Source organism: Pseudorasbora parva, chromosome 24 (assembly GCF_024679245.1).
Source record: "Pseudorasbora parva isolate DD20220531a chromosome 24, ASM2467924v1, whole genome shotgun sequence".
Taxonomy (NCBI): Eukaryota; Metazoa; Chordata; class Actinopteri; order Cypriniformes; family Gobionidae; genus Pseudorasbora; species Pseudorasbora parva.
In genome coordinates, this window is record NC_090195.1 from 6,349,545 (window position 1) to 6,374,244 (window position 24,700).

The 24,700-nt window shown below is 37.0% G+C and overlaps 1 protein-coding gene across 5 annotated transcripts in view; it reads left to right on the top strand.

Moving 5' to 3' along the window:
• asic1c (acid-sensing (proton-gated) ion channel 1c) overlaps positions 1–24,700 on the top strand; it is a 99,867-nt gene that overhangs the window by 51,935 nt on the left and 23,232 nt on the right. For 3 of the 5 annotated variants that reach the window (XM_067434998.1, XM_067434999.1, XM_067435002.1), the window contains exons 1-2: positions 21,950–22,131; positions 22,593–23,297. The exons of 1 other annotated variant lie outside the window; for it this stretch is intronic. In XM_067434998.1, coding sequence (XP_067291099.1) covers positions 22,650–23,297 — 648 coding nt within the window. In that variant the 5' untranslated portion in view covers positions 21,950–22,131; positions 22,593–22,649. Of the gene's footprint in view, positions 1–2,002; positions 2,548–21,949; positions 22,132–22,592; positions 23,298–24,700 lie in introns of those variants that run through there. One more of the 5 variants, XM_067435001.1, reaches the window with a different exon arrangement.

Sequence of the window (24,700 nt, forward strand, 5' to 3'; positions counted from 1 at the left end):
ACGCTGAAATGCTGATGTGGAGGAAGCGGCGTGTTAAGGCTTCCGATTGGAGGCTGCATTAGGAGAGTCTTCTGTGCTCCGCTGATTTCAGAATTGCAGTGACCGAACGGCGCTGCAGATTAATTGCTGAACGCATGCGGCTGGAGTGATTTGTTTTCTTCCTAGTCCTTTTTTTTCCTCCTTTGAAATTGTGTGTGTTTCTGTATCTGGCTATCCGGGAAGATCGATTGATCCATAAGAGACAGAAGACAATAGCTAGATAAGTAAATGGATAGGTGCAATTTGGGAACAATGACACTTTAAACAAAACACTGTTGGGTTTTTAAGGGGTAAAACACGGTCTATGGGTAAAACAATCAATTTGGAATGTGTATTTGCTTAAAGTCATTATTAGAGGGTATTTAAAGGGATAGTTCACCCACACAAAAAAAGAAAGAAAATTCTTTCATCATTTACTCGCCCTCAACATAAAAGATCCCATAAACAACAATAATTGCGACTGGTTGATTGTAAATGTTCCTCTTAGGTGTACGTTTGAAGTACACGCTGAGCTTGCATTCATTCAGCCATGCAACAAATTGTTTGTTTTTCTCTGTTCCTCAATGCCAGATTTGTGTATTATCAATCATTTGCATACAATGTTCAATAATTATCAGCATTTTTGTTGGAGATCACAGAGCTCTCATCTGAGCTCTCAACTGCCAATTTCATCTCTTCAAATGTTTGTTTGTTTTTTAATGAAATGATTTATTCAGCAAGGAAGCTTTAAAAGGATCAAAAGGGACTGTAAAGATTTGATAATGTTAGTATATATATATATATATATATATATATATATATATATATATATATATATATATATATATATATATATATATATATATAGAATAAATGTAACTTTCTATTCCACAGTTTCCAAAAAATACGAACTGTTTTCAACATTTATAATTAATTAATAATAATAATAATAAATATTTTCTTGAAGCAAATCATCATATTGGAATGATTTCTGAAGGATCATGTGACACTGAAGACTGGATGCTGAAAATTCAGCTTTGCTCAGAGGAATAAATTACATTTTAAAAATGTATTTAAATAGAAAAGTTATTTTAAATGTAAAATATTTAACAGTTTTAGACTGTATTTTTGATCAAATAAATAATGTTTTTAAAAACATTAAAAAGTCTTACTGACCAAAACTGAATGGTAGTGTTTGTTTTATTAGATGTGATTTAGTTTTAGTTTTTTTTTTAATGAAAGTAATGTATTTTCTGACTGGTATCTTAGATTTTGTACATATTTATGTAAAACATATTGTAATGTTTTTGTGTGTGTGTGTGTGTGTGTGTGTGTTGTGTTGTCTCACCATCACTATATTAGTGTGTTCTGGATGGTTATATGGTTTCTAAGGTGTTCTGGGGGATTTTTAGCACACTATGTGGTCAATAAGGTGTTTTGGGTGGTTGCTTGGTGATTACTTACTGGCTCATGTCAAAAAAAATCTCTGATATACTGTCTCAGTCCTTGCTTTGGTCTATGGGAATGTTTTTCTATCCATCCGGTGAAAATCCTATTGAGAATAACAGCACACAAACTCAATTTGAGGTTTCATGCATGTCTGTATATAGCACAAAGAGTGTGAGATGAATTTAATTTTTTTTTAGTTTAAGAAGCATTACTTATTACCTATAGACCACTTGCCTGACATTCCTTTGCCAGCTATTGGATTTTTTTGACTACTTCATTATTGATTAATTTCTATGGTTTCTCATGGGCTTCTCCTCATCCTTTATCTATTAAGGGACTAAGTTTCATCCCAACGAAACCCAATCTTTGTTCCTCTTTGCCCTCCAAGAATGCACAAAACGGAAACCACCGTCAGCATCAAAACGGGCGTCTCCTGTTTCCGAACCTCCCCACGAGGGTGTTATGACCTAGAGCTCGCTTGGACTGCACCAGCTTTACTTCGACACAGTCTTTGTAGAGGTTCGATTTAGTTAGATCAACGCTTAGTCCATTGCAATGGGTTCCGCTGAAGAGGACGAGCAGCCTCGGCCATCAGACATCACCGTTTTCGGAGCCAACTGCACCCTTCATGGGCTGAGCCACATCTTCCTGCCCGGAGGAGTAACCATTAGACGTCTGCTCTGGGCAGCAGCGTTCCTTTCCTCACTGTCCATCTTCCTCTACCAGGTGGCCGGAGCCGTGATGGACTACCTCAGCTATCCTCACGTCACCATCCTGGATGAAATGGACAGTCCCGTCATGTACTTTCCCGCCATCACTCTCTGCAACTACAACAGTTTCAGGCGCTCCAAAATGATCCGCAATGATCTCTTCTGGATGGCGGGATTGCTCGGAGTGGAGCAAAGCGACTTTGATGACTTTATGGCTGCCCTGGGACAGCCGCCGGACGACAGCAAGTTCTTCCCTAGCAAGACCTTCAACATGCTGGAGTTTGTACAGAGGACCAGCCACAGCATTGATGAAATGCTGCTGGACTGCAAGTATCGGGGAAAAGACTGCGGTCCGGAGAACTTCACTACTGTGAGTAAAGGTGGACAGAGTGCCACTGAATGGACAGTTTTTAGGTATTTTTGATTGAAGTTTTGTAAAGCTGTTTGGCTTTTCCTTTGGATTTTTTAAGGATGCACATACTCTATGAATCATACAATTATTATTATTTTTTTTCCTTTATTGGACATTTTATTGTGTATATTTACTTTTAAGTATTCATTTTAAGTTTGAAATCTTACTCTTTCGCAAATCTCAAAATGAATATCCAGTTTTCCTACATTTATTCAGGGCTTGACATTAACACCCATTGTGTATTTCAGCTCTGGCGTCTAACAGTCTAATTTATTTCTTCAATTGTAGTCTTTTAAAATGGCATCTGAGACAGTAAACTAAGTGCAATGTAGTGTTGTCAAAAATATATTTTTTTCAATACACATTGATACAGAAATATCTTGAAATGCTTCCAATACTCAGAATAGACACTTGTTTAATTTGCTCTGAATGGATGTTGTTGTTACAGGGCTTGAATTTCGGCGTGGGATTGCACGCATTGCGCATAATTTCTCATTCCCGCAGATTTTGTGCTCACACCCAAAATGCGTATACACATATATGAATGTGTATGTATATGTGAATGTATGTGTGTATATTACATTACATTACACAGACACATACTGATTAACATTATGACTACTGAAAGCGCAGTGGGCACGTGAGCATCAGAACTGGACCACAGAGCAATGGAAGAAGGTGGCCTAGTCTGATGAATCATGCTTTCTTTTACATCACGAAGATGTGTGTGTCTGTGTGTGTGTGTGTCTGTGTGTGTCTGTGTGTGTCTGTGTGTGTCTGTGTGTGTCTGTGTGTGTCTGTGTGTGTCTGTGTGTGTGTGTGTGTCTGTATGTGCATCGCTTACCTGGGGAACACATGGGCTTATTAGGAAGAAGGCAAGTCGGCAGAGGCAGTGTGATGCTTTGGGCAATGTTCTGTCGGGAAATCTTGGGTCCTGTTATCCATGTGGATGTTACTTTGACAAGTACCGCCCACCAAAGCATTACTGCAGACCATGCACACCCTTTCATGGAAACGGTATTCCCTAGTGGCTGTAGCCACTATAAGCGGGATAATGCGCTCTGCCACAAGGAAAAAATGGTTTAAGGAGCACAACAATGAGTTTGAGGTGTTGACTTGGCCTCCAAATTCCCCAGATCTCAATCCAATCGAGCATCTGTGGGATGTGCTGAACAAACAAGTTCAATCCATAGAGGCCCCACCTCACAACTTACAGGACTTAATGGATCTGCTGCTAACATCTTGGTGCCAATTGTTGACGTCTTGAGTCCATGCCTCGACGGGTCAGGGCTGTTTGGCCAGCAAAAGGGGGAGAAGCACAACCAATACCAATATTAACCGAAGAACTTCAATCAATTAAGTAAATTTAGATATTACAACTTTTTTAATGCTTATCAATTCTAAAATACTTGGGTTTAGGCTTTTGAAATACATGTTTATCTTTTAATTAGGTGTGTTTAATTATCCAATATTGGTAACCAATACCAATAAATGAAATGTGTATATGTGTGTATATATGCTAAGGACTTAGAGCAGCGCGTACACTAAAACACTTCTCAAATGAGGCTAATAGCTTAACAATGACTGGATTCTCCCCTCATGTCATGTTATAATAGCCTACCTTTTTTTCCTTATAAATTATTTTTGTTACGAATGCATATTATTATTATTTTTTCATTTAAACAGAGAAATTTTAAAATGTAAAATAAACAGAAATGGAGGTTAACTATTTGAACAACCTGCTATTTTGCAAGTTCTCCCAATTAGAAATCATGGAGGGGTCTGAAATTGTCATCGTAGGTGCATGTCCATGAAAAAAATCCAGAAATCACAATGTATGATTTTTTAAACTATTTATTTGTATGATACAGCTGCAAATAAGTATTTGAACACCTGAGAAAATCAATGTTAATATTTGGTACAGTAGCCTTTGTTTGCAACTACAGAGGTCAAACTTTTCCTGTAGTTTTTCACCAGGTTTGCACACACTGGAGGAGGGATTTGGCCCACTCCTCCACACAGATCTTCTCTAGATCAGTCAGGTTTCTGGCCTGTCGCTGAGAAACAGTCGCTGAGTTTAAGATCCCTCCAAAGATTCTCTATTGGGTTTAGGTCTGGAGACTGGCTAGGCCACGCCAGAACCTTGATATGCTTCTTAAGAGCCACTCCTTGGTTATCCTGGCTGTGTGCTTTGGGTCATTGTCATGTTGGAAGACCCAGCCTCGACCCATCGTCAATGCTCTAACTGAGGGAAGGAGGTTGCTCCCCAAAATCGCACAATACATGTCCTCAGTCATCTGCTCCTTAATACAGTGCATTCTCCCTGTCCCATGTGCAGAAAAACACCCCCAAAGCATGATGCTACCACCCCCATGCTTCACAGTAGGGATGATGTTCTTGGGATAGTACTCATTATTATTCTTCCTCCAAACACGTTTAGTGGAATTATGATTAAAAAGTTACATTTTGGTCTCATCTGACCACATGACTTTCTCCCATGACTCCTCTGGATCATCCAAATGGTCATTGGCAAACTTAAGACGGGCTTGGACATGTGCTGGTTTAAGCAGGGGAACCTTCTGTGCCATGCATGATTTCTAACCATGACGTCTTAGTGTATTACCAACAGTAACCTTGGAAACTGTGGTCCCAGCTCTTTTCAGGTCGTTGACCAGCTCCTCCCGTGTAATTCTGGGCTGATTTCCCACCTTTCTTAGGATCATTGAGACCCTACGAGGTGAGATCTTGCATGGAGCCCCAGTCCGAGGGAGATTGACAGTCATGTTTAGCTTCATCCATTTTCTAATGATTGCTCCAACATTGGACCTTTTTTCACCAAGCTGCTTGGCAATTTCCCCGTAGCCCTTTCCAGCCTTGTGGAGGTGTACAATTTTGTCTCTAGTGTCTTTGGACAGCTCTTTGGTCTTGGCCATGTTAGTAGTTGGATTCTTGCTGATTGTATGGGGTGGACAGGTGTCTGTATGCAGCTAACGACCTCAAACAGGTGCATCTAATTTATAATAATAAATGGAGTGGAGGTGGACATTTTAAAGGCAGACTAACAGGTCTTTGAGGGTCAGAATTCTAGCTGATAGGCAGGTGTTTAAATACTTATTTGAAGTGGTATCATACAAATAAATAGTTTTAAAAAATCATGTATATTATGATTTCTGGATTTTTTTTTTTTTTTAGATTATATCTCTGACCGTGGACATGACAATTTCAGACCCCTTCCTGATTTCCAAGTGGGAACTTGCAAAATAGCAGGGTGTTCAAATACTTATTTTTCTCTCTCTCTCTCTCGCGCTCTCACTCTCGCTCTCTCTCTCGCTCTCTCTGTGTGTTTATATATATATATATATATATATATATATATATATATATATATATATATATATATATATATATATAAAATACCGACCATCAAATATAATATTTTTTAAATTAAGTATTTAAAAAAACTAAATACATTATTTTATTGCATCACTATAGTCATTTTCTGAGGGTGTGCAAACATCAAATAAAGAAAACACAATAAGACCCCTGATCAGCAAATGGTTTATTCCAAATTATGAGACAAGATCATCAATTTTGTTCAGCTACCTCTGAAATACCACTTGCTTTAAATATCACCAAAAATGGGAACCTTCTAGGCAATTAGAAAGTGTGTTCATATAACCTTTACATTTCTTCTCTGTTAAAGGAACTTGTGCTAAAAAAAATCTTAGTCTGCCAGCAAATGGCTGTCAAAGCCTGGAGAAAAAAGGATTGCATTTCAATGATACGGCCCATTGATTTGAGTAATGAAAGTGGAGCAGTGCACAGGGTCTGTTGCTCTATAAAGAATCTGTCCTTTTGCACTGATCAAGTGTCTGTGCATCATATCCAAATCTCCATCTTATCCGTCGTAGCAGAAGCCGCAGAACTGCTGCTGGACTATCAGAAGAAGGTTTGCTTTTATAATCGGCAGGTTCAGGGTGACACTGACGTCAAGATCCAAAGCCTCTGCTTTTGGGTTTGGAGATATGATGGATTTGTCACATCCATGCTTTCCCTAGAATTTCGATTTCAGCTGAATATCGGTAATTCAAGCTGCGCAGTCAGCTCTAAGTTTAGAGGGATTTGATTAAATATGCATGAATGCCTTCATCGAGTGCATATGTTTCCCAAGCCTTAGGCACGGTGGTCTGATAGTCTGGCAGAGATCATTAACAAGAAATATATCCATCAGTTAGCCACTAATGCTGTTGAGTTGTTTCAGCTCATGATACGACTTTTAATTGCTGCATTAATACAGCCGAGTACACAAAAACAAGCAGGAACGCAACAAATTGAATGTTTTTTTTTTTTAATCATTTTTTGACACAACCAACTGTAATATTTGGCTGTTCATTTCATTACCTCAAAAATAAAATAAAAAGAAACAAAAGCAATCAAAAAAGCAGTCGATGAGCTGATAAGTTTTGTGTAAAACAATCCCAAAAAGTAATTTACTTCAGAGCTTGCGCACCAGATCATTTTAGAAGTGTTTGTATTTGATGCCTTGCGTAAAGTGGCTGGTTTCTATTACTTTACAGAGACACCAGCACAGCCTCATTGATCGTCTATAAGTCAGCCTTGTGTCATGATGAAATTGTCTCTCAAGCTGCTGTCCAGACCTGAGACTAATTGTTTTGTTGGCAGTCGACATGTCTACATAATGTCTTTCATCTAGCAGTGAAGTGTGCAGTTTCTCACCACAGGATTGTCTTTCAGTTATCTGTATGTGGTGCGGCCTGATCAATGCAGCAAATAAGAATGTTGTCTCAATGTTTTTATGACAGCGCTCTCATAACTATTACTAAATTAAGGAATATTGTAAGTATTTTTGTTATTTGCCATCGTTCTTATCCTTGAAGGGGACCTAATTATGCCCCTTTTTACAAGATATAATTTAAGTCTCAGGTGTCCCCAGAAATGTGTCCATTTAGTTTTAGCTCAGAGGGGGCTAGGGTTACTTTAATTTGAATTCAGGTGTTCCAATCATTTCCATGGCCAAAAATGTATAAAAGAAATGTAATCGGATGCAGTGGTGTAAAGCATGCCACCACTGGACTCTAGAGCAATGGAGACGTGTTCGCTGGAGTGACCAGTCACTCTTCTCTATCTGGCAATCCGATGGACAAGTATAGGTTTGGCTATTACTAGGAGAACGGTACTTGCCTGACTGCATTGTGCCAAGTGTGAAGTTTGGTGGAAGGGAGATTATGGTGTGGAGTTGTTTTTCAGCAACTCCACACACAAACACATACGCACTATGTAACTATGTTAACTCTCAAAAAAGCCATATAGAACTGACATGTCAATGCTAGGCTATGAAGGCCATGCCAACTTAAAAATCGAATAACTGTCATGGACTGTGTCCGAAATAGCATGCTTAAGTTGATACTTATTTTGTATAAGTAACTACTTTGCGACTGCTAAAAAATTATATGTTCTATATAGTATGAATAGTTTTCATCATGTTGTCATTATCATGTGACCCAGTGTTAATTGCATCGTTTCACTGCCATTCACAAATCCTTTCCCATGGCCTCATGGGATGTAAAGTGGCCATTGTATATGTGCACACCAGAATCACGCCAGAAGTAGTCATCCAGCTACATTTGCCTACTCGCTTATGAGTATGTGAATTCTGACATACTACTTTTGTCACACACTGTTGTTTGCCTATGAAGTATGGACGTATGCAGTTTTGAACACAGTCTCATGTCATGTTTAGAAAAGTGTGTTGGAAATAATTTCTATTTAAGCTAAAAACGGTAACAGAAACTGCAAAACACAAGCTTCTGCGTTCCTACAGTAGCTTGGCCAGCAGTAGTAGGTTAAAATAAGGCTTGGCATTACGGTACGTGTTGGTGTGGATGCCTTTTACTTCAGCGTGAACTTTCATGCCCAGCAGGACTCTTTTGTTTGTATAATGCGTAAATGAGCTAGTCAGTTAAGAACGGCTCAGAATATTAGCTCCCTGCCAACTTAGTGTACCCAAGGCAACAGCGGAAAGAGTATTATGGCTTATGTTCTGGTCACTCCAGGGTAATTTTGCAAGGAAAACAGTGTGACTGCAGTGCATCTGACACATAAGCTGTTTTACAGCCACATCACACGAGCTGCCTAATAATGGGATAGCATGCTTTGCTTCATAACAGCATTAGATACTCAGGTCTCCTCAGGCACTAGAGTCATCTTGCAGGACAAACACTGTACCACATTATTAAAGTGCTTTTGGACTACCATGGCAATGCCACCGTCAGGGGTGTATCCATGTTTTGCACATACAAAGCTAATTCCATTATATAGTGCATGTAAATATAACTGTTTTTCAAATATTTTTGAAATAAGACTCTTATGGTCATCAGGGTTGCATTTATTTGATCAAAAATACATTAAACGGTAATTTCATTTATGGTAAATGTCATTTATTCCTGTGATCAAAGCTGAATTTTCAGCACCATTACTCCAGTCCCCAAGTCCATGTTTACTTTTTAAAAATTGTTCCAGTCTTATTGTGCAAAATTCTTCAGGGCACATTATTTAAAATAAATACAATAAAAAATTACAATTTAGTTTACTGTAAAAATACAGTAAAATTAAATACATTTGAAACATTAAATTAGAACAGTTTCATTTAGTTTCATTTTATAAAAAAATATCAGCAATCCCAGGGCGAAATACAACATGAATTTAGACATGCTGGAGTTGTTTCATTTTTAGAATGAAAGGAAAAATTGTGAATGTCTTACAGAAGCAGATGGGAATGGTATTGCATTTTGGTCTGGCATGAGCTTGTTTTGAAAAGGCATGTCTGATCAGATCTCATCATGATGGGTTGTAGCGGTGGCAAAAGCATGGGGTTGAATTCAGGATGATGGGTACTAGATGGAGTATTATGGCATGAGATGGGTGTAAAGATGGGCCTCTGGGCCTTCCCGGTTCCGATTGAGTAGCATAGGGGTGAGCCGAAATGAGATGGAGTGATTTGGGAATGAAATGTATGGATGTGGCATTGATTTAGTGCTGCAGGGAGAGATGAAGCGAGCAGAAGCAGAATGTACTGAGCCCCTTTCCTTTCCATCTTTGTCACACACCCAACAGCTGCCCACACTAATGAGCTTGTTTCTGCCAGCCAGGAGTCTGAATCGCTCTAAACAGAAACAGCAAACCAAAAGCATCTAATTTCCCAGGCTAAAGTCTTTTACTGGACTAAATGATACTTTTAAATGGCTTTCAATAGACACATTCTTTTTAATTCTTCTTGAAAGCCAAAGTGCATCAAGGAAGCCACCTTTATTAGACCAACAACAGGTTTCTTTTGAACTGAAATGATGTCCCTCTAATAGAAGTTTGTTATTCGCAGTATTAGATTCCATCTCTGTTTGAGAAAAGGCCCAGGTGGCCTCAAATGCAATATTGGCAACGTAATAAAATATCAAGGTGGACGGTTAGCCAGGTTTTCATATGTACAGTATATATGTAGTGTGTGTGCATGTACATGTTTATATGTATTTTGTGTGTGTAATGTATAGCAATTTGGATTGATGCCTGTTTATATATTTAAATAGCATGTGTAATTTGAAGATGGATGAATGCATAACATTTTTTATTGTGTGTGTGTGTGTGTGTGTATAGTTATATATATGCATGCGCACACAAAAAATATATATACTGTAAATATAAATGCATATAATTTTTATATATTTTATATACAATATATATATATATATATATATATAATATTATATTATATAAACACAAACTTGTGAAATGGTGTATAATATTTAATAATATGTAATATTCCTAAAAAAAACTAACTTTTAAAAATATATTTAAATATAATATAATGTACTTATATTCTCATTTTTAAATGATAGACAGATTCATATTTCATATTTTTTAAATCATTTATAGGTAGTTTGGAGTTGCAGATCAATGTGAAATGCTTCCTATTGACTTGATTGATCATGCTAATTTAAAATTGAACACTGTGTTTCAGGGTCTGCCACTGACACTTTATTACCCATATGTTAAATTGTCAGAGAGTGTTTATTTTATTAATGCCATATTTCAAAATTGTGTTATAAATCACTGGATCATTATGATGGATTCCTTTCATTGTGAACCTAAAATAACATCCACTTGTTTCACAGTAGTGAAAAATACACAGGAAATGTCTTCGCATCGTCAGGAAATAAATCCATCTATCAGACAGCTGGTGTCACAAAACAAAAACATTTGACAAAATCTTTCTGAAGGATTTCATCACATTAGAGGTTGTTGTTTTAAAAATATATCCCCCCCCCCCCCCCCCCCCGAATAACAAATGAGGCCTCAGAGCCTTTCCATCAGTTTCAAACAGTGTGACCTTGTGTCTCGTATTACATTCCTGTGCAAGGCTTCTGTTTCCCATAATGCTGTAACAGATCTAAAGCACAATCTCAGTGTGTTCAGGCACCTCCATTATCACGCCAGGATTTTGTTACCACTTCAGTGTAAACCGAGATTCCCCCAAATGATGCGTCCCTTTCGTATAGCTGATTAAAATCTTCACTTCCTGGTCTGGTATCTTTTCTGTAATACTTTCTGTGGTGTGAAAGTCTAACCAGTAATTGAGCAAACATTCAAATGTCTTTGAAAGTTTCTGTAATTAATTTAGATTGTGATTAATACTCCTGGGTCGAACATTTGGCCATTATGTTGTGACCTAATGATGTTTAATTTGTGTCTGCTGCAACCTGGGATGTTAATGCAGCCCGGCTGTGGATATAATAGTCTGCTGATGGTCATTTCAGATGAGATCATATGAGCATCTGTGTCGCTATGTGAAATGAATACGCCGAGGCTCAGCTGTGGTCTGTCTGATTCAATGGACAAGAGCCTAATTTGATCAATAGCTCTTTCTCGTACAATATTGTGGTATGGGCCTTTTGAACATTTGTCATGATGTTGTGTTATGCTCTGGCACAGACGGTAATGTAATGATATGCCGACTTCACAACTTGCCAACACAAACACAAATGCGGCAGATTAAAAGATTCTCATTGTTTCAATAAAAGCTTTCTTGATCACATTTGTGGCAGAAAATAATCTCTTTCTCAAATCATAAACATATTCACAGTGATAAACTTGCAGTGGTTGGAAGTCAGTAGTGGATAAATGTTAAAAATCCTTTTTTATAAATATGATCATTGTAAATATGTGATGGACTTACAGTGGAAGTCAGTAGGGGATAAGTGTTAAATACACACTGTTGAAATGATATCCAAAAGCTGAAACATCATGTTTTGATAAGACTAGTAAGATTGCTAATTTTGTGCAAATTGCATTTACTGTTAATGTGGGTTTTTTTTCTTATTTGATGTTTTTTTCTAGTCTTATTGTGCACAATTCTTCAGTGCACATTATATATTATATTATATTTATCATATATATTATATTTATATAAACCTGGATGGATGGATGGATGGGTGGGTAGGCAGATAGGTAAGGTAATTATATAACTATGTATATATATTTATTTATTTATATTTGTGGATAATGTATATTTTATCTATTTTAATGAATATTTCAACCAAAAATGTAAATTAACGCCCATGATTTACTTACCCTCAGGCCAACCTAGGGGTATGTTATTCTTTCATGCAAATACAATCGGAGTATATATATATATATATATATATATATATATATATATATATATATATATATATATATATATATATATATATATATATATATATATATATATATATATGTATATATATATATATATATATATATATATATATATATATATATATGTATATGTGTCATGGCTTTTCTAAGCTGTATAATGGTAGCGAATTCCAGCCCATAAAATATGTCAGTATTGAAGCTTTAAATAATTTCAAATCTTACCTTTTTTTTGTGTGTGTGTGTAATTTACAATTCCTACTTTTCCTTCCTTCCCTCCTTGCAAATACAATCGGAGTATATATAAATAAACCAGATTATGTGGGAATATTGTGTTTTCCTTTTTTTTTCTTCTTTTTTTTCTTTTTTTTTGCATGTAATGCAGTTTCCAGAGTCCAATCAGTTAATTATGTATAAAAGCAAGTTTAGCTCAACATTTTTGTTTCTGAATATCCTGTTGCACTCAGAAATAAACCAGATTATGGCAGTAAAATGGTTTGTATGGCTAACAGCCCCGTCGGTGTATAAATGAGAGTATGAAGGGGTGAATGTGAGGCAATATGTAAAGCACTTTGGTGGCCATGGGTCTGTTGAAAGCGCTTTATAAATGCAGTCCGTTTGCCATGTTGAGTTTACACCAACACTGTTAAGATAAATGAACTGACATTTTTATTATGGCTTCTGAAGATTTTACATATAGGCTATAGCACACAGACTGGTATTTAAGATTTAAAGCTTTATTAGTTGTAATTGTATATAAGGAAACAATGACCATCACATTATTTCGTACATAAAATACAAAATATGATGCTCTGAATAAAGTCATACAGGCTGGGGAAGACTCGACAGTATTTTCATTTTTGGGTGAGCTGATCCTTGAAGCGAGTCTGGCCATTCTTGACTAACTCCAAATCTTGAGTTTGCATGAGTATAAACCTGAGGCAGGTTGTCCATGGTGTGTGAGTGACAGAACAGGTCCGTTTCTTCTCCTGATTGTGCTCACTGCTGCTCTCTCATTCGGCAGTCGCAGAACAAGGCCCTAGGTTTGAAGAAAACAGCATCTGTTATTTACTGATACAGACAGACACACTCGTCTCCCAGCAGACTGTGCGTTTGGGGAATACAGAAGCAGCCAGGCAGCGATGCAACTCATTTGATTTCTCCTCTGGCTTCTGACTCGCTGAATCGCTTCTTCTTTTAACGGCTTTAAAATGTCTATCTGCTTTGATCACTGTTTGTAACCAACATTTTAATATGTTGCAGTTATTAGCAGTTAGCGCTTGGGGAACACGCTTGTTTGGTTTGAATCTGTGATGTTTTCGGGGTCAATTAATCTGATTTCTGTGCTTTTAAAGGAGGCTTTCACAAAGTATATTTTATACTTAGTATACACTACACATAGTAGTAACAATAGTCATTTACCACACAAGTTAGCCGTAACCTACTGTGAAGAGAGAACAATGGCCACAAGATGGCGATGTCAGCAAAGAGATGGAATGTTTTACACAGCAAACAAATGTATGGTTGTATTTTAGATACATTAACTGTACAATAAATGCTACTTTAGCCTAATTTCTGGACTTGTTTTAACAATGGAGATGTGAGGATTATAAAGAAGTTGATTTAACAGTAGTATTTTTGGGTAAAAATCCTGTTTGTTCAAAAGTGTACTAAAACAATTTGATATTGACAAAGGGGGAAAATCCAAAATGACTGAACTGTTTTCGATGAGTTGTAAAGGATGTGCAAGCCAAGAGGATCTGTTTCTTAACTCGGTTTATAGACCATAAGGTTCAGCAGGGAAGCTGACATAAGGTTATGGTTTGGTTTTAGTTGTTTTAAGTTGGTCTCCTCCTAACCTTTTTGATCTGGTTTACCTGGTTATCTAGTTGAAAGGGGCCTAAAAACTCTTTACAACTCTTTTTTGAACCTTGATAAAATTGCAGATAAACTCCACTGTAGGCCACAAACTGCAAAGATGGCACAAATTTTGTTTTTTTACACCTTTAGCTAATTGTACATAGAGACAAATCAGTTGTGGTCCCTGCAGTGATCCCCAGGTTTAAGACCATTCATTTTCATCTTAAATCTGATCATCTTCACTAGAGGACGGGTTGTCCTTGTCAGTTTTCGCTCGCTCGGGTTCATTCTTATATACACTTCACTACTCTGACCGCAGTCTCCCTGTAAAGCTCACACACGAATGGGGATGTGACTTTAAAATTTCATAGACATCCCACCGCAGATACTTGACATGATTTAGTGATGTGCAGCGGTACGGACCGCCTGTTGAAATGTGAGCACTGCTTCTGTCAAACCGCTCATATCTCTCACACATGTGCACTGGTTTGATGCACTCAGTAAAACTGCTATGATGAATTCCATAAAAGTCTTGAAATATAGTGCTTGGGACAATAAAAAAAACTGAAGAATTTAATTTCAGGACTTTGAGATGTGATCTGGTTTGGCATTAGTCTTAGTCTTATCAGAGCAGGTGAAAATCCTTAACATTGATCAATGCACAGCTAAATGTGCATTATAAAAGGTTTATGCGAAGTTCACTTAAATTAAAAGTTGTTATTCTTTAAAGCCTATTAAATATTGAAAAATTATGCCTCTGAAAATCAATCGCACTTTAATGATGAATGGCTATTATTAGTAATTTAATTCCCAGAAAATGAGAGAAATCCATTTACATCAGCTGTATTTAGTATCTGTGATACTGGCCTTCATTCATACTTGATAAAGGGATTGAATGAAGCAAATATTTAAAATATTCCATCTTTATGCGTTTCTAAATTTATTTTGTGAAATTATACAGTTTAAAATTATTATTATAATTGCCATGTTAATGGTAGGTGCGATTTTAATTAAAGAAAAAAGTATTTATATTTTTTTATAGCAGCAGATCCTTTAAGTCCTGTAAGTTGTGAGGTGGGGCCTCCATGGATTGAACTTGTTTGTTCAGCACATCCCACAGATGCTCGATTGGACTGAGATCTGGGGAATTTGGAGGCCAAGTCAACACCTTAAACTCCTCGTTCCCACCAGGGAATTACATGTTCATGAAAGGGTGTACATGTTCCGCAACAATGCTTAGGTAAGTGGTAGGTGTCAAAGTAATGAACTTCTACCCATAGTGCATCGTGTTCCCCAGCTAAGTGATGCACACGCACCCAGCCATCCACGTGATTTATTTATATCGCTGTAAATATGAATTATGGGTCTTGTGATTTCACAAGGGGCAAATTGTGATAGCTAGGTGACTGGGTCAGAGCATCTCCAAAACTGCAGCTCTTGTGGGGTGTTCCCGGTCTGCAGTGGTCAGTATCTATCAAAAGTGATCAAAGGAAGGAACAGTGGTGAACCGGCGACAGGGTCATGGGCGGCCAAGGCTCATGGGCGGCCAAGGCTCATTGATGCACGTGGGGAGTGAAGGCTGGTTCTGATAGAAAGAATACAAAATGTATCACAGTTTGATGCATATGTTGCCCATGCTGACCCCTGTCCACCGCTGAAAGCATCAACAGTGGCACGTGAGCATCAGAACTGGACCACGGAGCAATGGAAGAAGGTGGCTTTGTCTGAGGAACCACGTTTTCCTTTTACATCACGTGGATGGATGGGTGTGTGTGCATTGCTTACCTGGGAAACACATGGCAACAGGATGCACTGCACTGTAAAAATAAAATGTCTCCAATTGAACATTTTCTAGTGGTTTTTTTCAGTTGGCTGACCTGAAATTCTGTGAATTGATGCAAATTAATTCACAGAAATTCAGTTTGGCCAACTGAAAAATTTAGATGTGATCAGTCACTTGAAAATGTTTAATTGGAGACCTGATTTTTTTTTTTTTACAGTTTATATGGAAAGTAGTCAATCTACTGCTAATATCTTGGTGCTAGATACCACATCACACCTTCAGGGGTTTAATGGAGTCCACCATGCCTCGACAGAGGTCATAATGTTATGCCTGATCAGTGCATGTATACACTGCCTGCAGAATTATTAGGCAAGTTGATGTTCTCTTTTATTTTATTAAAAAAAAAAAAAAAATGTAGGCACATTTTACCAATTCCAAACCACATTAATCCTATTAACTACTATTAATTTAGTATTAAATAATTTATCAGTGATGTATAATTGTTAATTGCTATTGTAACATATTTCACTATTGCCTGCATGGCGGCTTTTTTGCCCTGGTGGCTTTTAATCCATCCTTGGGGTAAATTATCCCTTTAGCTGCCTTTTTAAAAAAATATTTATAATCTTTTTAAACTTCTGCATTCTTTGAACAAATTTGTTGTATTTATTATTAAATCCTAATGATGTCATATATATTCTTGGACCATAAATAAATTCCTTAGTTGTTTATGTTAGGCTAATTTTTGAGAACTGTATATTAGCTTGTGATTATGAATTTTTAAAAAAGGGAAACTAGTAGAATAAGCACTTGCTTGCTCTATTAGTTTCGCCTTTTCAAACATTCATATTCTCAGCTATAATACACATAAACAGTAATTTGCTCTATAGCACCGCAGCAGTAGTGCTCATTATTCCACTCGAGCTCATTAAAATTCTGTTTTCAAATTAGTGCTTAAGCACATGTATTTTATTGAATGAAATCTCATATAAAGTTCACAGTGCCTCTTTAATGGAATTATGCATTACAGAACCAGCAGACGTCCTTCGGGACATTAACAAGATGTACCCTGAGTAAAAGGTACTAATTTGAAATGGAATGAAGATTGTAATTCACAGATGTTCTATAAAGGTTAGTCAGGTGACTTTTACTCCCTGATACTCCTTGATAATTAAAGTTTGTAGCACTGTGGTATATTACCAAACGGTTGTAAATCGCATACGTTTACAGATTGTAAATGTCAATCTTGCACTTGGCATTAGGGCATTGATTCGTTAAATAATCCAAATTGTGATCCAGGACTGTGTAACAGAATGATTTGTCACTCACTGATCCAGTTCAGCAGTGTTCCAGCTGTAATTACCCAGTGCTGTCATAAATGTCCATGATCACCTGCTATATGGAAATTGACAGCGGGACAGGTAGAAACGGTCCTCGTCTGCACGATTGCTCAGCCATCATCATATCTCTTTCACTGAGGAGAGGAGTATATGTGGTAGTGGTGTAGTTTAGTGGTTAAAGATCTGCCTTTTAAGACCCAGAAGGGGAGATTCATGAGCTGTCATCACTTACCAATAAACAAGGCTTTTAACCCTGAGCTGTTGTAGAGGGAATCATCCTTGCACCCTTATGGCCAAAAATATTGGCATATTTCTCAAGTAATTCATCAACACATGTTTTTCCTCGGAGCAGTGAACCGAAAACACACTACTATTGTATTTATTATATATAGTATATTGACACTCTAGATTAAGGGCCCTGTTATACACCCGACGCAACACGTTTTTTGCTAGTTTCAGCCTGACGCAGTTATCATTTTCATGTCCAGCACCAGGTTGTTTAAATAGCAAAAGCACATCTGTTCGCCCATGTCATGCTGGTCCAAAAATGGGTTCGGACATGCCCTTAGTGCACCTGCACCATGCGCTCAGATCGTTACAATAAATCCCATAATGTTTGATTGCTCTGCCTTTGGAATATAACTGCTATTAAAGGAACACTCCACTTTTTTTGAAAATAGGCTCATTTTTCAAGTCCCTTAGAGTTATACAGTTGAGTTTTACCGTTTTTTAATCCACTCAGCCGATCTCTGTATCTGGCGGTACCACTTTTAGCATAGCTTTGCATACGTCATTGAATCGGATTAGACCATTAGCATCGCGCTCAAAAATGACCAAAGACTCACTATATTTTCCTATTTAAAACTTGACTCTTCTGTAGTTACGTCATGTACTAAGACCAACGGAAAATGAAAAGGTTTTTTCTTCTTCTGCATAATATCACTGCGCTACTGCACCCATGGTACGGCAGCAACGTTCCCTTATTACACAGGAATGAGAGAATAGTTCCTATCTATAATCAGTCTAAAAATCTCAACTTTTCTTTTTCCGTTGGTCTTAGTACACGATGTAACTACAGAATAGTAAAGTTTTACATTGGAAAATATTATCTTTAAAAAAAAAATCTTTGGTCATTTTTGAACGTGATGCTAATGGTCTAATCCGATTCAATGATGTGTGCTAAGCTATGCTAAAAGTGCTACCGCCAGATAAAGAGATCGGCTAAATCAGTGGTTCCCAAACCTGTCCTGGAGGACCCCCAGCACTGCACATTTTGCATGTTTCCCTCATCAGACACACCTGATGCAACTCATCAGCTCATTAGTAGAGATGGCAAGACCTGAAGTGGGTGTGTCTGATGAGGGAGACATACAAAATGTGCAGGGCTGGTGGTCCTCCAGGACAGGTTTGGGAACCACTGGGCTAAATGGATTCAAAAACGGTAAAACTCAACTGTTTAACTCTAAGGAACTTGGAAAATGAGCCTATTTTCAAAAAAAGTGGAGTGTTCCTTTAAAGGGATAGTTCACCCAAGTATTACTTTCTTCAAAAGTTTCTTTCTTCTGTTGAGCACAAAAGAAGATATTTAAAAAAAAATTGGTAATCAGACAGTTGAACGCACCGATGGGTCAATGGGTGCCGTCAGCTCTGGTTACCAACATTCCTTAAAACATCTTTTGTGCTCAACAGAAGAAAGAAACGAATACTGGTTTGGAATGACAAAAGGGCAAGTAAATGATGATAAAATGTTCATATTTTTGGGTGAACTATCCCTTTAAACACTTCAAACATCTCCGTTCGAGCAGTTTTGTCATTCTTCTTCTGCAAAATGCTCCAGATTTAAAGGCTTCCACCTTTTGACTGCTGTTGCAGGTCTCTTCATTTGTATTCAATGGGATGTAGGTCTGGATTTATTGCTTGCCATTTCACAAAATGCCAATGATTTGTTTTGTTTTTTAACCATTACAAAATGCTTGCTTTATTTGGAAATTGTTATGCTGGAAGACCAAAAGCATCCAATTCTGCAATCATATGAAAATGCAACAACTTTGATGTATTTCAGTTTCTGTAAAATTGCAAGAGGTGATATCATTTTAGGGTTTCGGTCTCGCTATTAACTTGCTTAATAGCATGCATATTCATATACTAGGATATTGGCTGTTTATTAGTACTTATAAAGCACATTAATGCCTCATTCTGCATGACCATATACATCCCTTAATTTATTAGTATTAGTATGATTATTATAAAAATGTTTGGACTAATGGCATTAAGAAAGTTAATGTTTGTTTGAGAACTGATAATTTCAGTCAGAATGAATTCTGGCAGTCAGAAAGCATCTTTAAATTACCTAAATATAAGTTTTCCATCTGATTATTATTTTAGAAATTGAGCTCACAGGATTAAGATAACGATCTTAGTTTATGTGAATACATATTCGATGCATCACAAAACTGGCTGGTTTTTGAAGTTCTTGCAGTTTTGCCTCTGAAAGACGAATTAATCCACAAGGTTTAATGACCCTAGACGGAGAAATATTGACTGTGGCTCCAGTGCAACTGGGAGAAAATTAGCCGCCCCAGAGATCCCAACTCTCAGTCTCAATCTATATTTATATCAGCCTTCACTGAAAAATGTTACATGAGCAAAAAATACAGATAGTTCTTCATTCCTGATTAGTCAAATAAACACAGGAATGGAATATTATGGATTACAGCTGGAATATTCTGAAACACTGCTTCTGTCCTTGACTGAGATTTAAAGCTGTAGAGATTTTTATTGAATCGGAGATTAATTGAATCTCTTCAGCTCTAATTAGCTCAAGCTTCAGGAACTGGACCAGTTTCAGCTGTTGGAGTAGCAGGCTAGATGGAGTTATTAATAATGAGTGAATTTTAGGAAGAAATAATCACTGCAAAGGATGCATGGTCAGGTATTTGAAAGATATAGTTGTTTGGGGCATGTAGTAAGTGAACTAGATATCCAAGGGTATAACTTAATATTTGCCACATTCGAAGTTATGCAGATAAAGTGGTCTGTATTTTGTATAAATTCTGATTACGATGTGTTCAGTTTACAATTGTGGCATCCTCTAAACGGCACACAAACTCAAAGCAAACCCATGGTCATATTACATTTAGGTCAGATGATCTGTCTCTTTCTGTCCGAGTGGGCGGTTCTTTATGCAGATACTCAGCGGCTGATGTAAGGAGCATGATAAACTGGGTTGGTTTGAACAGATGTAATGACAGGCGAATCTTCAAAAAGGTTTTATTTTTATTTATGATGATAAATAGTTAAAGGGAGGGGATTTCTATGCTCCAGAATGCCTTTTGAATGCCCCTTGTTTGGCGTTCAACTATTTACCTGAAGCAGTTCTTGATCAGATGAGTATTATTTTGATGCCGTTCAGTCAGAGCACAATAACACATGCAGCTAAAGCTGATAATGTCACTGATGCCTGAAATTAACTTTGTTATATAGGTCATGTTTATGGGCATTTCCTTTCAGGAAGGCAAGGAAGTTGATTGAGCAATAAAATAGTAAAGCATAAACATAAATAGAAATTTAACAGTGTTTATATGGATGAGAATATATATAAATATTAATGGGTTTTTTAAATCAGGTAACAGCCTGAAAACATAGAATGTATGTATGCATTTTGTATGTTTTTTTATTTTATTTTTATTTATTTGTCACCAATTAGATTATCACCATAATGTGAGGAAAAAGATCAGATTGAATTGAGAGAGAGAGAAAATCCCAAATTTGAATGTGTACAGACTTTTTGCAGTACATATACACTAAAGTTAAAGTTTTGAGTTCATTTAAATAAAAAAATTGAGGAAATAGTCTTTTTTCAATTTTAGTCAATAAAAACCTCAAAATAGTTTTTCTATTTTAGTCAATAAAAACTATCAAAATATTGCTATCTAAACCACATTATCTAATTTGATTTGACAAAAGATAAAAGTTTTTACAGTAAGTACCTTGCATTAATACAATGGCAGTTTACTGTACATATAGACACAGTTACAATTCTGAGTTCATTGAAATAAAAATAGTTAACATATTTTGAGTTTCTATTTATTAAACACATCTCCATTGTATTATCTAAACCACATTATCCAATAATATTTGACAAAATATTAAAAAGATGTGAAAATGAATCATGACTTTTTTTACAGTGAATATGTATCATACATAAAATAGCAGTTTATGATATTCTACAGGTGTTGGATTTTGTAAAGTAATGATCAGCTGCGCGTCATGCTCAACATGAACAGTTTACCTTACCTCATCTGACCCATTAACACACATGTACATTTATACTATGATAACAGATATATGTCCCATGAGAACACTATTAATGTTAATGTCAAATAAACATCTGTGAAAGGCCCCCAAAAGGATCAATGAAGACAGAAAAAAAAATAACATGGCCTCAAGGAATCGCTCTCTTAGATGGCCATTTTTCTACTTTAATACAAGAAATATTCAAGCTTGTGGGTTTCCTGATTCAGGAATGCAAGAAGCAGGGACAAATGGATCTATATGCCTGCTGCAAATCCATCGACAGAATAATTTGAGCGGAGCGGGAGGGGCCGAGCGCTCTCACACAAAGGGGAAAGCAACAAGAATCTGCAGCCCGCCTCACATAGTTGTTCTGTACAAAAAAAAATCAAGCCGAAGAAGAGAGAAGAGGTGAAAGATGAGAGAAAAAACTCAATCTGGTCCGTTCAGACGGCTTTGCTGAAAGACAAATCAACCTGAGGATCTTGCAGAAACTACGCTGTTAATGAGATTGACATTATGCATTTATCTTAATGAGCTTTGTTGGATCACAGCTTGGTAACGTACCTTTTATTTTTCCTTTTATTTATGTATATAGGTTTTCTTTGCATAGACTGGCAATGACAGAATAGTAAAGCTTAATTAATTGATTGGGATTTTGCTACTGCTTTACAATACTGCTCCATTTGTTAACATTAGTTAAATACATTAGTGAACATGAACTAACAATAAAACTACAATGATTTCTACAGCATTTCATAATCTTAGTTAATATTAATGTCAACATTTACTAATACATTATTAAAATTAATATTATTACTTAATGAATCAGAGTTTACATGAAATGACAACTAACAGTTGTATTATTATTAAATAACATTAAAAAAGATACTATAACTAATGTGTTGCTTAATGGTAGTTAATGCATTATCTAATATGTCAATTGTTTCTGTGATTTTTTTTTTTTTTTGATTTTTTTTTGTTGCTGGTTTGATTTATGTGATTATCATCGATCACAGGATCATGTTTCTACATCAAGACCGTATTGATGCATTTTGAAAGAGTTTAACCGCACTATGGAGGAGGTGTCCGCATCCAATCAGGAGGCAATAAACAAAGACACTCTGATGGATGATGCCAAGAGACGCAGCAGCCGGAGGACACTCAGAATGACTTTAACCCACAGTGCTAAGGACATTACAACCGCGTTTGTTCTTAGAACAAAAGTCCACGGGCTGAAGCACGTATTTTCCCCACACAAATCTAAAATCCAGCGCTTGTTTTGGCTCCTGGCCCTGTTTGTTTGCCTGGGGCTCCTCTTCACGTGGTCGTGGAATCGAATCCTCTATCTCCTTTCTTACCCAGCCGTGACCAAGATCTACATGGTTTGGTCTCGCAGCATGATGTTTCCGGCCGTTACGTTCTGCAACCAAAACCTCTTCCGTGTGTCCAACCTCACCAAAGCGGACATCTTCCACAGCGGCTACTGGATGGACATCATGCACCTGAACCACACGGTCAACCGACAGAGCGTTTCTATGCTCAAACACAGTCGGCACGGTGAGAGGCTGCTGCACCTTCTGGACTTCTCCAACTACAGCCCACCTCCTGACCACCAGATCAACACCACAGAGTTGATTGACAGGCTGGGCCACCAATTAGAAGACATGCTGCTGGAATGCAGGTTCCGGGGTGAAAACTGCACTTACAAGAACTTCACCCCTGTATGTAAACATCCGTCACACTTTCCACTTTCAGACAGCTTACCATCATCAATACAATAGTTTTCCATATTTGAGATTTTTTCCACATTCCACAAACCAGTAAAGCAAGTCACAATTGTAATCAATCAAAGCAGTTAATTAGACTACCTGAATAAATCTAGCTGAGGGGGTTTGTGTTTCTAAGAATTACTAGTTGCGTCTTCTAGAAAAAGCACAGGGCAAGGTGTTTAATTGGACTACAAATACGATTCTCATTTTAACATCACAAACCGTGTGTGTGTAAATCTCACAAAAAACGTCACATGGGTAAAAATATATTTATATTATTGTATATAATTCTATTTATGTGCTTTTTAATTTTAATAAGTTGTTATTAATTCTCAATGGCAGTTTTCATCAGATTTTTATATTGTACAGTAATTCTTTACTTTTTGTATTTACTTTTTCTACTCTAAATGCAGTAATATTTTAAATTAATGTCAAATCGATCGCATCTAATATATATATATATATATATATATATATATATATATATATATATATATATATATATATATATATATATTGTACATATACACTCACCTAGAGAATTATTAGGAACACCTGTTCAATTTCTTATTAATGCAATTATCTAATCAACCAATCACATGGCAGTTGCTTCAGTGCATTTAGGGGTGTGGTCCTGGTCAAGACAATCTCCTGAACTCCAAATTGAATGTCAGAATGGGAAAGAAAGGTGATTTAAGCAGTTTTGAGCGTGGCATGGTTGTTGGTGCCAGACGGGCCGTTCTGAGTATTTCACAATCAAGCTCACCAAAATTGGACAGCTGAAGACTGGAAAAAATTTCTGCCTGGTCTGATGAATCTCGATTTCTGTTGAGACATTCAGATGGTAGAGTCAGAATTTGGTGTAAACAGAATGAGAACATGGATCCATCATGCCTTGTTACCACTGTGCAGGCTGGTGGTGGTGGTGTAATGGTGTGGGGATGTTTTCTTGGCACACTTTAGGCCCCTTAGTGCCAATTGGGCATCGTTTAATTGGGCAGCCTACCTGAGCATTGTTTCTGACCATGTCCATCCCTTTATGACCACCATGTACCCATCCTCTGATGGCTACTTCCACCAGGATAATGCACCATGTCACAAAGCTCAAATAATTTCATATTGTTTTTCTTGAACATGACAATGAGTTCACTGTACTAAAATGGCCCCCACAGTCACCAGATCTCAACCCAATAGAGCATCTTTGGGATGTGGTAGAACGGGAGCTTAGTGCCCTGGATGTGCATCCCACAAATCTCTATCAACTGCAAGATGCTATCCTATCAATATGGGCCAACATTTCTAAAGAATGCTTTCAGCATCTTGTTGAATCAATGCCATGCAGAATTAAGGCAGTT